Here is a 16,146-nt window from a genome sequence, read left to right as displayed (position 1 = left end):
AACATAAATGCCCACTGACAGACGAATGGATAAAGAAGATGTGGTACATATATACAATGGAATATTACTCAGCTATGAAAAGGAATGAAATTGGGTTATTTGTTGAGACATGGATGCATCTAGAGACTGTCATACAGAGTGAAGTAAGTCAGAAAGAGAAAAACAAATTTAGTATATTAACGCATATACGTGGAAGCTAGAAAAATAGTACAGATGAACCGGTTTTCAGGGCAGAAATTGAGACACAGAAGCAGAGAACAAATGTATGGACACCAAGGGGGGAAAGTGGTGGGGGGTGGTTGTGGGATGAATTGGGAGATTGGGATTGACGTGTATACACTGATGTATATAAAATGAATGACTAATAAGAACCTGCTGTATAAAAAAATAAATAAAATAAAATAAATACCTTATCACAATCATAGAACCTTAATACTTACCACATTACTGCATGTTCTATATCGGATATTTCTTCCCTCACAGCTCCTAGGAAAAAAAAAAAAAAACTCATTACTACCTATGAAGGGCCCCAAATTTGAACTGTTTTGTTACAAAAACCATTTCCTCTCAGTACCAATATAAAAGCCTCTATTTTCTTCTGAGTATGCTCTTAGAGGAATTACTATCAAATGTTAAATTGAGCAGACCCCAAGGAGTTGTATACATAAATTGATTTCTCTATGAGGGTTGAAATTAAGCATTCATTTTGCTTCAAAAGTTGTCAGAGTAAGTACTTGTAATGAGTTCTTATTTAATCAAATAGATTTAATGCAAGGTTTTCTGATTAATATTAAATGAATCCTGTTAATTATCTCTGGTATAAAACTAAAGATAGGTTTCACTAATTTGACAGATCTTACATTTAGAATATGATAAAAATTGGACTTAACATTCAACATGGCTTTTAAAATTACACATCTAAGAATATGAAAGTCATAATTCTTAAAGAATTATCTTCATTTCTAAAGTACATCCTCATTGTGGAGGTTTCAGAAAAGAAAGACGACGCGAAAGAACAAAAATCCCCCATAGCTGTCTCATCTAAAGATAATCACTATTATTTTGATTTATTAATTTCTTTCCAATGCAGAGGAAATAACATCACTTATACAATTTTATAGCTTGCTTTTCTTCCACGTAAAAATTTTTGGAGTTATTTTTCCACACTACTAAATAACTTTAAAGACATCATTTTGAGAGCTACATACTATTCCATCAAATGATATAACTTGTGTAATCATTCTTCCATTTCTTGTCATTTAAGTAGTTTCTAATTTGGGGTTTGGTAAGTGATCATGTGATAAACCATGTCCATGCATATGTTTTATCCAAGTTTCTGACTATGTCTTTAGGAGAGAGAAGTTTCTAGAAGGGGAATTACAGCACTAAAGGGAAAGAACTTTTATAAGGCTCTTGATAAATATTGCCAAATTGCGTTCCATAAAGGCTGTACCACTGCATTCTCCCACCAGCAATATATGGGAGTTTCCATTTTACTGAACTCTTGTGAACAAAAACAATCAATTTTTTATTAAGTGTTCAGTGATGACACTTAAGAACAGCAGTACTCTGCTCTTTCAAAATAAGTCACACTTATAAAAAAAACAAGTAAAATATGAAATTCTGAGAGAATTATCATACTAATAACTAATAGTTATGGAATTCTAGGTATATTTCTAAGTTTGTTATATGTATTAATTTATTTACTCTTCTCAAGAACACTGGGAGACAGGGTGCTATCATTATACCCATTTTACAGAAGAGAAAATGTAAGCTTAGGGAGGTTAAGTAACTTGCCAAAGTCACACAACTATTAAGTAATAGAGCTGAGATTTGAAACCGAGCCATTCAGAGCTTACACTCATAACCATGATGCTCTACTGCCCCCTAATTCACTTGTTTGTTCAGCACACGCCCATTGAGCTCCTATTATATACTGGGCAATACATTTACTTCTGGGAATACAAAGAAGAATGAGCATGACTTGGCCTTCGCTATTAAGAAAATATTCATATAATTCAGTGTAAAAAATGCTAGGTAGTATTTGTGTTAGGTCTCAAGAACGTCATCAAAAAGAAAATGTCACCTGAAAATACAATTACACAAAGGCTATCTTAGAGAGATAGAAAGGTCCCAGGCTTGAAGACTTGACTGTAACCAGACTGACTGTATTAATATGCACTCAACAGTAGAATGTAACAAAGGAAAAAAGGGCTGGCCAGAATCATAGAAAAAAAGGAGAATGGAAGAGATACTAGGTTGCCAGTGCCCAGCCCAGCAATGTCCCAGGCTAAGGGCCAATGAACTTCACGTCCTCCTGATCCCCTTGGCTAGGCTGTTGCTATCACAGTCCAGATGCCTCACACTAACCTAGCTGATGCCAGTGAATTTTTTGCGCATCTCAGAAATATCCCTCATTACAATGCCATGTTGATCAAAGCAATTTGCCAAGCGTGGTCTGTTTTTACATGACTGCTAAGAGGCAGAGGCACTGGTCATGCTGACGTGGGAATGGTCCATGTTATGGACAGTTCTACTTCTCACTGTAAGTTAATAAATTGGCATTTTAACTTCAAATATTAACCTCACGGACCAAGTCATTGCAAGTCCACCTCCAAGAGAAGGATTTGTTCTTGGTGTGACTGCTGAAAAATATCAGGTTTCTGAGTTTAAAAAGATGAGATCTAGGCTCCAGTTGATGGTAAATTTACAAGGTAATTAATGCTATGACCTAGGACGCCTTTGGTAGCATGCCATGTAGACATCAGTGTTGGCTGAATGTGATATGTTTTTCAATTTTGAAATTCCTAGTGCATATGTGACATACTGTAGTGGTTAAGAGTACCCAGTTTGACAGCAGAACCTTCTTTCTGGAATCCTGATTCCTTAGTTTCTATACCTCAGTTTTGTCATCTTTAAAATGGGATAATATTGCTTATCTCCTGGGATTATTATGAGGAGTAACTGAGTTAATATCTGTGAAGCACTTCAAACAGTGCCTCACACATAGTAAGCATTATATAGACATTTAACAAGTTAATTATATAATAGATGTAAAAATATAATAGATATTAAAAGAGGGTGAAGGATACGTGGAGAAGAAACCATAGGCAAAGGCATAGAGGAAAGAAAAGATATGGTGTGTTTGTACATTTTCAAGCGGTTTGGTTGTGTAGTTTTGGGTGTATGTGGGGAACTGAAAGAGATTTAAAAAAAGCCTTCTAACTGTGAACTTTGCAATAGGCAGAGGGGAACCACTGAAGGTTTTAAAACAAAGGAGATCCAATGATGACTTCTTGCCTTAAAAACGTGAACTCTGGCATTAATCATGAAGACCTTAAAATGCTATGTTTTTCACCCTCCTTTTATTTTCTTTTCCTAACCTTATCTCCCTGAAGGGAATAATGGAAACACATCTGAATTAGGAGTTTGACAATCTGAGTCATAGACTTTGCTCTTCCCCTTGCGTAAGCCTCTTGTCCTCTCAGGGTTTTTGCTTCCTCATCTGTCAACTGAATATCACTGTATACGGAAACGGCAGTGCCTAAAGTTGTGATCACCAACTGAGATAACTCACAAAAGTTCTATCCAAACGTCAGTGGGGTTATTAGAGATAATGCTTACTAAAAAAATTAAAAAGCAGAAAAACATCTAGTTCAATAATTTAAATGAGCCTTTTCCCAGATATTTTAAACTATGAATACCTACTACGTATGTTCTAAAAGCATCCTTGAGATGGACCTAGAGATTATCATACTAAGTGAAGTAAGTCAAATAAATACAAATAGGATATAATAGCACTTATATATGGAATCTAAAAAAATAATATAATTAAACTTATTTACAAAACAGAAACAGACTCACAAATATAGAAAACAAACTTATGGTTACCAAAGGGGAAATGCGGGGGAGGACAAATGAGGAGTTTGGGATTAACATATACACACTACTATATATAAAATAGATAAACAACAAGGATTTACTGTATAGCACAGGGAACTATATTCAGTAGCTTGTAATAACCTACAATGGAAAAAAATCTGTAAAAGAAAACATATATATAGATAGATAGATACAGATATATAGATATATAGATACAGATACCTGAATCACTTTGATGTATGCCTGAAACTAACATAATATTGTAAATCAACTATAGTTCAATAATTTAAAAAAAGCATTCTTGGGTACCAGGAAAAGTAAGCATATAATGTAAAAGATTGAATTAACTGCTTCTCATTTAGCAAAAACAAAACAAAAACAAACGGCGGTGGGGGAAGAGAGGGGTTCCCATACTAGGAGGGGCCCACCCACAGAGTGGGGATTAGCAGGGACAGGGAGAGACCTTCAGGGGATCAGGGGATCAGAGGGGAATGCGGATAGCGTTTCCCCCACCCACTCGGGCCTGGCAAGCCTACTGAGGTCCCAGGCCTGAACCACTGTCCTCCAGGGCCCCCTCTGGCCATGCTGAGCCTAAGCCATGCCCCCCACCCCACCCCCAGGGCCTTTTCTGGCTGCACAGTTCCTGATCCCCAGCCCTGCCCTCCCTTGCCTACCCCCCCGACCCCCACCAAGGCCTTTTCGGGGTTTTTTTTTTTTGGCCATTGTGGTTCTGTTTTGCCTTCTTTCTGTTGTTTCACTCATATTTTTATTTTTTGTAATACATTTTTTATATTTCTAATTTTATTGTATTTTTATTATTTGTTATTTTTCTGCTCCTTTTTGTTTGTTGCCTTTCGTTTTTTTTGTCATGCTGCACAGCTTGCGGAATCTTGGTTTCCAGGCCAGGGGTCGGGCCTGAGCTTCTGTGGTGGGAGCACGGAGACCAAACCACTGGATTAACAGAGAACCTCAGGCCCCAGGGAATACTGATCAGTGTGAGGTCTCCCAGTGGTCCTCATCAGGGCACCAAGACCCCACTCTACCCAACTGCCTGCAAACTCCAGTGCTGGACGCCTCAGGCAAAACAAGCAGTAAGACAGGCATACAGCCCCACCCATCAAAAAAATGAGACAACAAAAGAATATGTTACAGACGAAGGAGTAAAGATCAAATAAAAGACCAAATAAATGAAGAGGAAATAGGCAACCTACCTGAAAAAGAACTCAGAGTAATGATAGTAAAGATGATCCAAAATCTTGGAAGTAGAATGGAGGCACAGATTGAGAAAATACAAGCAATGATTAACAACGACCTAGAAGAACTAAAGAACAAACAGTGAGGAACAGCACAATAACTGAAATGAAAAATACACTAGAAGGAATCAGTAGCAGAATAACTGAAGCAGAAGAACAAATAAGTGAGCTGGAAGACAGAATGGTGGAAATAACTGCTGAGGAGCAGAATAAAGAGAAAAGAGTGAAAAGAAATGATGACAGTCTCAGAGACTTCTGGGACAATATTAAACACACCAATATTTGAATAATAGGGGCCCCAGAAGAAGAACAGAAAGAGAAGGGGTCTGAGAAAATATTTGAAAAGATTATAGTTGAAAACTTCCCTAACATGAAAAGGGAAATAGCCACTAAAGTCCATGAATTGCAGAGACCCAGGCAGGATAAACTCAAGGAGAAACATGCCAAGACACATATTAATCAAACTAACAAAAATTAAATTCAAAGCAAAATATTAAAAGCATCAAGGTAAAAGCAACAAATAACATACAAGGGGATCCCCATAAGTTTATCAGCCGATTTTTCAGGAGAAACTCTGCAGGCCAGAAGGGAGTGGCAGGACATATTTAAAGTGATGAAAGGAAAAAACCTACAATGAAGATTACTCTACCCAGCAAGGATCTCATTCAGATTCGATGGAGAAATCAAAAGCTTTACAGACAAGCAAAAGCTAAGAGAACTCAGTAGCACCAAACCAACTTTACAACAAATGCTAAAGGAACTTCTCTAGGCAGGAAACACAAGAGAAGAAAAAGAACCGCAAACCCAAAACAATTAACAAAATGGTAATAGGAACATACATATTGATAATTACCTTTAATGTACATGCAACCAAAACACACAGACTGGCTGAATGGATACATAAACAAGACCCATCTATACGCTGTCTACAGGAGACCCACTTCAGACCTAGGGACACGTACAGACTAAAAGTGAAGGGATGGAAAAGGATATTCCATGAAAATGGAAATCAAAATAAAGCTGGAGTAGCAATACTGATATCAGATAAGATAGATTTTAAAATAAAGATTGTTACAAGAGACAAAAAAGACACTACATAATGATCAAAGTATTAATCCAACAAGAAGATAGAACAATAATAAATATTTATACACCGAATACGGGAGCATCTCAATACATAAGGCAAAAGCTAACAGCCATAAAAGGGGAAATCTACAGTAACACAATGAAAGTGGGGGACTTTAACACCCCACTTAAACCAATGGACAGAGCATCCAGACAGAAAATAAATAAGGAAACACAGGCTTTAAATGACACATAAGACCAGATAGATTTAATTGATATTTACAGGACTTTCCACCTGAAAGTGGCAGTTCTTCTCACATGCACATGGAACACTCTCCAGGATAGATCACATCTTGGGGCACAAATCAAGCCTCAGAAAACTTAAGAAAATTGTATCAAGCATGTTTTCTGACCACAACACTATGAGATTAGAAATCAATTACAGGAAAAAGAAAACTGTAAAAAACACAAACACATGGAGGCTAAACAATACACTACTAAATAAACAAGTGAAGACATCAAAGAGGAAATAAAAAAATACATAGAAACAAATGACAATGAAAACACAACAACGCAAAACCTATGCAATGCAGAAAAAGAAGTTCTAAGAGGGAAGTGTGTAGCAATTCAATCTCACCTCAAGAAACAAGAAAAATCTCAAAAAAAAAAAAAATCTAACCTTACACTTAAAGGAACTAGAGAAAGAAGACAACGAACAACAAAATAACCCAAGGGAAAGAAATCATAAAGATCAGAGTAGAAATAAATGAAATAGAAACAAGGAAAACAATAGAAAAGATAATAAAACTAAAAGCTGGTTCTCTGAGAAGATAAACAAAATTGATAAACCTTTAGCCAGACTCATCAAGAAAAAAAGGGAGAGGACTCAAATCAATAAAATGAGAAACAAAAAAGGAGAAATTACAACTGACACCGCAGAAATACAAACGATCACAAGAGAGTACTACAAGCAACTATATGCAAATAAAACGGACAACCTGGAGGAAATGGACAATTCTTGGAAAGGTACAACTTTCCAAGACTGAGCCAGGAAGAATTAGAAAATATAAACAGACCAATCGCAAGTAATGAAATTGAAAGTGTTATCAAAAATCGTCCATGAAATAAAAGTCCAGGACCAGATGGCTTCACAAGTGAATTCTAACAAACATTTAGAGAAGAGCTAACACCTATCCTTCTCAAACTCTTCCAAAAAAATTGCAGAGGGAGGAAAACTGCCAAACTCGCTCTACAAGGCCACCATCACCCTGATACCAAAACCAGACAAAGATATCACAAAAAAGAAAATTACAGACCAATATCACTGATGAACATAGACATAAAAGTCCTCAACAAAATTCTAGGAAACAGAATCCAACAACACATTAAAAGGATCATACACCATGACCAAGTGGGATTTATCCCAGGGATGCAAGGATTCTTCAATATATGCAAATCAATCAATGTGATATACCATATTAACAAACTGAAGAATAAAAACCATATGATCATCTCAATAGATGCAGAAAAAGCTTTTGACAAAATTCAACACCCATTTATGATACAAACCCTCCAGAAAGTGGGCATAGAGGGAAGTTACCTTAACATAATGAAGGCCACATATGAGAAACCCACAGCAAACATTGTTCACAATGGTGAAAAACTGAAAGCATTTCCTCTAAGATCAGGAACGAGACAAGGATGTCCACTCTCACCACTATTATCCAACAGTTTTGGAAGACCTAACCATGGCAATCAGAGAAGAAAAAGAAATAAAAGGAATCCAAATTGGAAAAGAAGGAGTAAAACTGTCACTGTTTGCAGATGACATGATACTATACATAGAAAATCCTAAAGATGCCACCAGAAAACTACTAGAGTTAATCAATGAATTTGGTAAAGTTGCAGGGTGCAAAATAAATGCACAGAAATCTCGTGCATTCCTATATACTAACAATGAAAGATCAGAAAGAGAAATTAAGGAAACACTCCCATTTACCATCATAACAAAAAGAATAAAATACCTAGGAATAAACCTACCTAAGGAGGCAAAAGACCTGTATGCAGAAAACTATAAAACACTGATGAAAGAAGTCAAAGATGACACAAACAGATGGAGAGAAATACCATGTTCTTGGATTGGAAGAATCAATATTGTGAAAATGACAATACTCCCCAAAGCAATCGACAGATTCAGTGCCAACCCTATCAAACTACCAATGGCATTTTTCACAGAACTAGAACAAAACATTTTACAATTTGTATGGAGACACAAAAGACCCCGAGTGGCCAAAGCCATCTTGAGAAAGAAAAACGGAGCTGGAGGAATCAGGCTCTCTGACTTCAGACTATACTACAAAGCTACAGTAATCAAGACAGTATGGTATTGGCACAAAAAAAGAAATATAGATCAATGGAAGAGGATAGAAAGCCCACAGATAAACCCAAGCACCTATGGTTACCTAATCTATGACAAAGGAGGCAAGACTATACAATGGAGAAAAGACAGTCTCTTCAATAAGTGCTGCTGGGAAAACTGGACAGCTACATGTAAAAGAATGAAATTAGAACACTCCCTAACACCATACACAAAAATAAACTCAAAATGGATTAAAGGCCTGACACTATAAAGGCCTGACACTATAAAACTCTTAGAGGAAAACATATGAAGAAACACTCTTTGTCATAAATCACAGCAAGATCTTTTTTGACCCACCTCTTAGAGTAATGAAAATAAAAACAAAAATACACAAATGGGACCTAATGAAACTTAAGAGATTTTGCACAGCAAAGGAAAGCATAAAGAAGACGAAAAGACAACCCTCAGAATTGGAGAAAATATTTGGATTAATTTCCAAATTATATAAACAGCTAATGCAGCTCAGTATAAAAAAACCCAAACAATCCAATCAAAAAATGGGTGGAAGACCTAAATAGACATTTCTCCAAAGAAGACATACAGATGGCCAAGAGGCACATGAAAAGATGCTCAACATCACTAATTATTAGAGAACTGCAAATCAAAACTACAATGAGGTACCACCTCACACTGGTCAGAATGGCCATCATCAAAACATCTACAAACAATAGATGGTGGAGAGAGTGTGGAGAAGAGGGAACCTTCTTGCACTTTTGTTGGGAATGTAAATTGATGCAGCCATTATGGAGGACAATAAGGAGGTTCCTTAAAAAACTACAAATATAACTACAGTATGACTCAGCAATTCCATTACTGAGCATATACCCTGAGAAAACCCTAATTCCCAAAGACGCATGCACCTCATTGTTCATTGCAGCACTATTTACAATAGCCAGGCCATGGAAACAACCTAAATGCCCATCGACAGAGGAATGGATAAAGAAGATGTGGTACATATATAGAATGGAATATTAGCCGTAAAAAAGAACGAAATTGGGTCATTTGTAGAGATGTGGATGGACTTAGAGTGTGTCAGAATGAGAAGAACAAATATCATATAATAACGCATATATGTGGAATCTAAAAAAGTCGTACAGATGAACCTATTTTCAGGGCAGGAATAGAGACACAGACATAGAGAACAGACATGTGGACACAGCAGTGGAAGGGGAGGGTGGGATGAATTGGGAGATTAGGACTGACATAAATACACTACCACGTGTAAAACAGATAGCTAGTGGGAACCTGCTGTATAGCACAGGGAGCTCAGCTCGGTGCTCTGTGATGACCTAGATGGGTGGGATGGGGGAGGGGACGGGAGGGAGGTCCAAGAGGGAGGGGATATATGTATACATATAGCTGATTCACTTCGTTGTACAACAGAAACTAACACAATATTGTAAAGCAGCTATACTCACCACCACCACCCCCCACAAAAAAAAGCTGAGCTGGGGGAGTACCGTCATCCCGAGTCTGTCTGTTACTGCTCATTCGAGATAAGCCTTAAGAAGACTCTGATTCCCAGGAAATGTGACTCTTCGTTCCTGCCATCTACAATTTGATGTCTTCAAAAAAAATTCTATCCCACACACCAGTCTCCCAATACCAGAGAATCCAAGTTTATAAGGGCAATCATAAGGCAGACAGGTACACCCTTTCAATTTTCTGTTCCCACACTGATTTGCTGTCCTTCAAATACTGGCACTTTTCAAAACTACAAAATCACCCTCATTTTAGATAAATGTATCATATTCTATATAAAGAACTGTTACTTTCAATCTCAGTTGGACTTTAGCCACTTTTTGATCAGTGGTTCCTGCAGAAATAAAACTATTAAGAAGACAAACAAACAAACACAAAACACAGCAAAGAAAAAACCACTTGCCACCATTTCCAAAGTACATCCTGTAATTGTCTAACACCTAATATTGATTTGCAAATAATTTAATTCTGCTCCTGAGTTAAGTCTTCCCTTCACTGTATTGCATTACTTTTTGAGTGAGAGCTTACTTAATTTGAGTGAAATATGATAGTAAAGTGGTAATGTTTGAGTTTGGAAAAGTCCTTGTTATTAAAAGACACTATCAAATTGTGGACAATAATATTAATACTAACATCTACTATATATTGAATGTCTGCTATAGGTATCTGGTCCAGTATTAGGTATTCTGTACACACTATCTCTAAGTTTCCAACAACTGGAAGGCTTTATTATTCCCACTTAATAGGTAAGAAAACTGAGGCTGAGAAAGACTAGGAGGCCGAAAGCCATATACCTACTCAGGAAAGAGAGAATCAGGGATTGGAACTCAGGTGTGTCTAACTCTAAAGCATATACAACAACGGTAATAATACAAAAGGAGCAAGATGTACTCAAGACGTGGAAAATCCTAACACTAGATTAAACCTTGGAGGCTGAGCCTGGGGGTTAACTGCCCCTTATTTTCCACATCAGTACATAACCTGCTTCTCAATTCTGGTAAAGCCAGCAAGTAAATGACATCTAGATACACACTGTACATTGGGAACAACTCCAAGAGAACCACACTCATCGGTAAAGTGTAATGTGAAAGAACTTCAGGGCAGGAAAGTTTGTATTTTTGAAAGTTCAAGTTTGTTAAAGCGGAATGTAAATTTTACTTAAATAACAAAGTGACTATTCCACCGCAAGGAGTTTAACTCTTGCCAAGCATGAATTTCTTCATTGAAGGCATTTATCTAGGCATAAAAGCCTCATCTGAGAATTATGCAGTAAAAAATATTTTCTTCTGTTTTTAAAAAGAAAAATCTTAAAAAAACAGTTAACATAAAACAGCTGAAAGATTTTCTTCACATTTTAACAAAATAAAATTCACCGCTGGAAATGAAAACAAACATTAGAAATTTCAGCCCAAAATGGTTTCTGGGGAAAGTTATAGGCCACCAATAACAAAGGATTTAAGTAAGTGCCTCTGCTCAATGAAAACTATGAAACAGCTACAGGACTATATTTAGTGAGTTAAATATTGTACCAATTAATAAATCAGAAACTGGTGCAAGTATAAAAGAAAATATAAATAAAAATATATTTTAAACCAAATTTGTACAGAAATTTCCTTATTTATATCAGCTCTTTACTCCTAACCAGTCATTTATTAATTTTGGCTTAGTTCCTTTTCTCAAAAAAGGAAATCACCTAAACATCAAGCTATCATTTGTGAATTATTTTAATTCACTTATAATGAGATTAGTATAGGCTTGAAGCATACTTTATTGGTCTCTAATTAACACATAACAAACCATCCAAACTCTTCCAATACTTAACATCCTGATGTTATCTTAGCTTCTATTACCATAATTTAACAACCTTAGAAGAGATGAATTGCCATGGAAAATTAAAAGCTCTCTTTCGAGGCTTTAGCCATTTGTTGGCTTTTTTCCTCCCTGCTTACATAAATCTTTAAAAGAGGAAGGTATATTCGACTCATCTCTCATTAAGAATAAAAAAAGGATCTGGTAAATACAACAATTTAAATTAAAAGTTCTTCACATCTCCTCTCTAAGCAAACAGATCCTTCTGGTGACGCAACCAGACTCATCCTTGGTGTTAGTGAACCGTTACAAGAAAATCTGATAAATGTGTATATTAAATGCCAGAGTTCTTAAGGACAATTGCACTTGTGTTAGGCTCATGAAGCTTTGCCTTTGATTTTCAAAAACCAAAGGGTGCTGCTAAGTAAGAACAGGTTACTGTATTTCTCTGAGTACCTCCTGCCTTTCAAATACAGACTCATGGGCAAAGAATTTTGAAGTAAGACAGTCCATCTGCTTATCTCTCTCTCTTTTTTTGGTCATCCAAAAGGACACTCTGAGCTTTTTACAAGAGAACAGACACAAAACCATGTCAGCAATTTACGCCAGAAGGACTCTGGGTCCTTTAGACCATGGGTCCGAAAATGATCATGAATCGGACAAGACCAGCAGAGTGAGAGCCTCAGCTGGGACTTCACGGAGTACTGGAACACTGTTTTCCTCCTTCACTTCAAGCGAGCCTTTCAGTACGCATGGGAGCCATAGTGCAGGAGGGTGTCCCTAAGGAGCCGGTGAAAATACTTTGCCATTTCTAGGGCTTTTTACAAAGACCTCAAGAGGAATAAAAAATTCTGAGAACACTCAAGAGAAAGAAGTGCAAATGCACTGCTGGGCTGCTTTTCACGTTCCATGACATATTATCGTAACAGTTTCTTTCGGGAAAGAAAACTTGATACCAATGAACTTGGTCATTAAAAAGGAAGCTATATGAACCTGCGGACATGGTGTGTAAAGCTATCCTCAGATGCTCACTACCCTAATCTGGGGGTCAAACTGGATGCTGAAAACCTAGGGGCTAGAACTGGAGCCCGTTCTGGAGCACCACAGATAGTTAGTAGTGGTCTTGCTTTGCACAGGGAGAAAAGGAGTTAGAAGACATGCCATCCCTGTGCATCTCCTAAGTCCCGAGTTCTCATTTTCCCCTTAACTCTCTCTGTCTCACTCTTGTGCTTAAGAAAGTCATTCTTTAATGCTCTACATTTTATTCCACGTTTAAAATAATTATTTAATTCTAATTTAGAATGTCTTTCATGAGAATCAAAATGAGCCTTTTTCATGTGGAAACTTTGTGTGGCACTTGGTCCCAACAGGATGAGTCGATTCAGCACTGTCCCTTCTTCAAAAAGTAACTACGTAAAAACAGAGAGTAGAATGGTGATTACCAGGGCCTCGGAGGCATGGGAATTGGGGAGATGTCCTTTAAGGGTATGAACTTGCAACTAGTAGATAAATAAGTCTTGGAGATTTAATGCACAGCCTAGTGATTATAGACAACAAGACTATATTGTAAACTTGAAAGTTGCTGAGACACTAGATCTCAATTGTTCCCACTACAAAAAAAGAAAGAATAATTATGTGACATGATAGTAGCATTAGCTAATGCTAAAGTGATAATCATATTGCAATATATACATGGATCAAATCAACTCACATGCCTTACACTTACACAATGTTATATGGTCAATTATATCTCAATAAAAAAGTATCTACACGTGACTATGCTTATATTGTATATTCATTATATATCTCTGAATAACTGGAGACGTCCTAGTATGCATCCCTACTTATTTACTAACATTAATAGATTTGAAGTATTTTTAACAAACATTTAATGAATGTATATTGACTCTGAACATGAATCCCATTCTACCCACACCGATCCCCCTGAATAGTCACGTGCTCCCAGACAACCACCTATGTCAAATAAGAAATTTACTTACAAGAGTCTACATAACAAATAATGTTTAATCTGGTATCACTTGCTTATGAAAAACTTATCTTAAATGTTAAAGGTGTCTTGGACCTTCTTCCTGGTAAACTTTTTTTTTTTCCATTTGAGGTTAAAGCTCCTTCATTAGACAAAGCCGCCAAAATTCTAGGAGTAATGTATCCCCAACACACATACGACCTCCAGTGGAAAAGTGCCTTTGAAACAAGGACACAGACGTCTTTGGTGCTATGGGACTTACAAATGCAAGCATAAAAAATATCTCCCTGCTTAAGCATTTAGTTGAAAGGTCCCTGAATGTCATATAGGATGCCTATTTGTTTTGCACTGCCTCTTCTGCATGTGATGTATCACGTGGCTCAAACAGATTAGTGCTAAGGGAGAGTTTTGTTTTTTTTTTCTGGCTAGATAGATAAGCAAGCCAAACTATTATGACAACTTGATAAATGTAGCTTTTGAAAATGCTTTCTGTTGTAATAATACAGCAAACAACAAGGAGGCACGCGGCCAGGCGTCATCCATCAGTAGGTGAGCTGGCGGGGAACAGACCAGACCCTGGTGTCACACCAGTTCTTCCTGATCTGCTAGGGGCTCTAATGTGGCCTAAGGACCCAAAAGAACACTTGGCCTGAAAGCTGAATTTAAAAAGCAATTTTAAAAAGAAGAAGGGGTAACGGAATCCCACACTGAAAAACGGTGCCATAAATTGAGTCCTCGATGTGAAAGTGCTTCTTTGGCATAGGTGACATATTTTTGTAACATTAGTTTTACAATTCAACACTTCTGCTCTATACTAGTCTCTCATTATAGAAAACATTCTGAATGCTGTGCCAGCTTGGAGACTCTGATTTGTGTATACAGAGAGAGTTACTAAAACTGAATGTGTAGACCAAATCCAGTATAAATGGAAACCACATAGGTTTAGGAAAAACATTCTAAGATGACATCTTCTCTGTTGTTTGATCTTCTCTTGACCATAGGGAACTGTACTTTTACAGATTCCTGAGCAGCAGCTTAGAGGCTGCAGAGCTGTTCAATTAAAATATAGATACACATGAGGATACTACGGACTGAATTTTGGAGTTTGGCCTGTGAGTTTCAAATTGGTTTATTTGCTATTATGAGTGTCTGGTATGTTCTAAATTACAACTAGAAAAACCAGTGCCAATTTCTTTTCCCAAACAAGTATGATTTTACATATCTCTGCCTGTTCTTCAAAGACAGACATGCTACAACAAAGCATTGAGTTCTCACAAATATCGGCTAGGGTTATGAAAATGAGGAGGGTGCTCATGTAATCAAAAGAGAAGAAAGCAAGAACAGCGACACTGGAAACCACAGTGATCATGCCCAGCTTCTAATAAAACCAGAAACTGCCCCAAGCAGACTGCTCAGATAATCTAATGAGACAACATACAACACGCAATCTCAAAGTGAAGATGAGCCCCTGGGCAGGACGTTCTGGTTCACAAATTCTGGTGGAATGCTTTCTGATTTACAGTCACTTCACACATTTATTGAGCATCCAATCGGAACCAGTACTAAGCCAAGGCATTGTGAAAGGTACAAAAATGAGGACTCCTCTGACCCTTCTCAAAGCTATAATTTAGTTGTAAAAAAATCCACAAGTCCAAAGAGAACACATATCAGTATAATGTAGCATCAACAGCTCATGGGCATGGTCTGGATACTAAATATGGAGGTATTAGACAAAGGGACCGACTGATGAGAGACAGAAGTAACTTACAAAGGTAATTATCTTAGGAGGGGTGTCCGGTACGGGCCATACAAGTCCCAAGAGGGTGATGGGAGAAAGGAGAATTCAAAACACAACCTTCCCTCCCAGCTCCTGCTTCCTAAAGTATGGCAGTAGGTTACTGGCTCCCACAGTCCATTCGGTCAATTCACCCAGCACTGACTGAGTACCTGCTATGCAAAACAGGAAGACATAAAGAAAAGCAAGATAAAACCTGTGCCCATCGTGCTGACAGTCTAGTGGGGGACAGGGTCTTATAAATAACTATAACACAAGCCAGGGTAGGTAAAAGTGATTAAAAGTGGTGCAAACATAGTGCCTTAGAAATATAGCGAAGTGAGACTAGGGGCCACTACTGGAGGTTACTTTAAATAACACTGAGGGTTTGTGGGCATGGGCAGTGCGAGGCGTTGTAGGAAGGGGGCTCATCAGGAGAAAAGGCACAGAGTCAGCAGCATGGCCATCAGTTGAA

General features: G+C 37.4%; 1 protein-coding gene across 1 annotated transcript in view; it reads right to left on the bottom strand.

Moving 5' to 3' along the window:
- Positions 1-16,146, bottom strand: part of ADAMTSL1 (ADAMTS like 1) — a 480,443-nt gene that overhangs the window by 419,114 nt on the left and 45,183 nt on the right. The window contains exon 3 of the mRNA XM_032634986.1: positions 441-486. Within this exon, the coding sequence (XP_032490877.1) occupies positions 441-486 (46 nt within the window). The remainder of the gene's footprint in view (positions 1-440; positions 487-16,146) is intronic.

This window comes from Phocoena sinus, chromosome 6 (assembly GCF_008692025.1).
Source record: "Phocoena sinus isolate mPhoSin1 chromosome 6, mPhoSin1.pri, whole genome shotgun sequence".
NCBI lineage: Eukaryota > Metazoa > Chordata > Mammalia > Artiodactyla > Phocoenidae > Phocoena > Phocoena sinus.
This window is presented reverse-complemented; position numbering and strand designations above follow the sequence as displayed.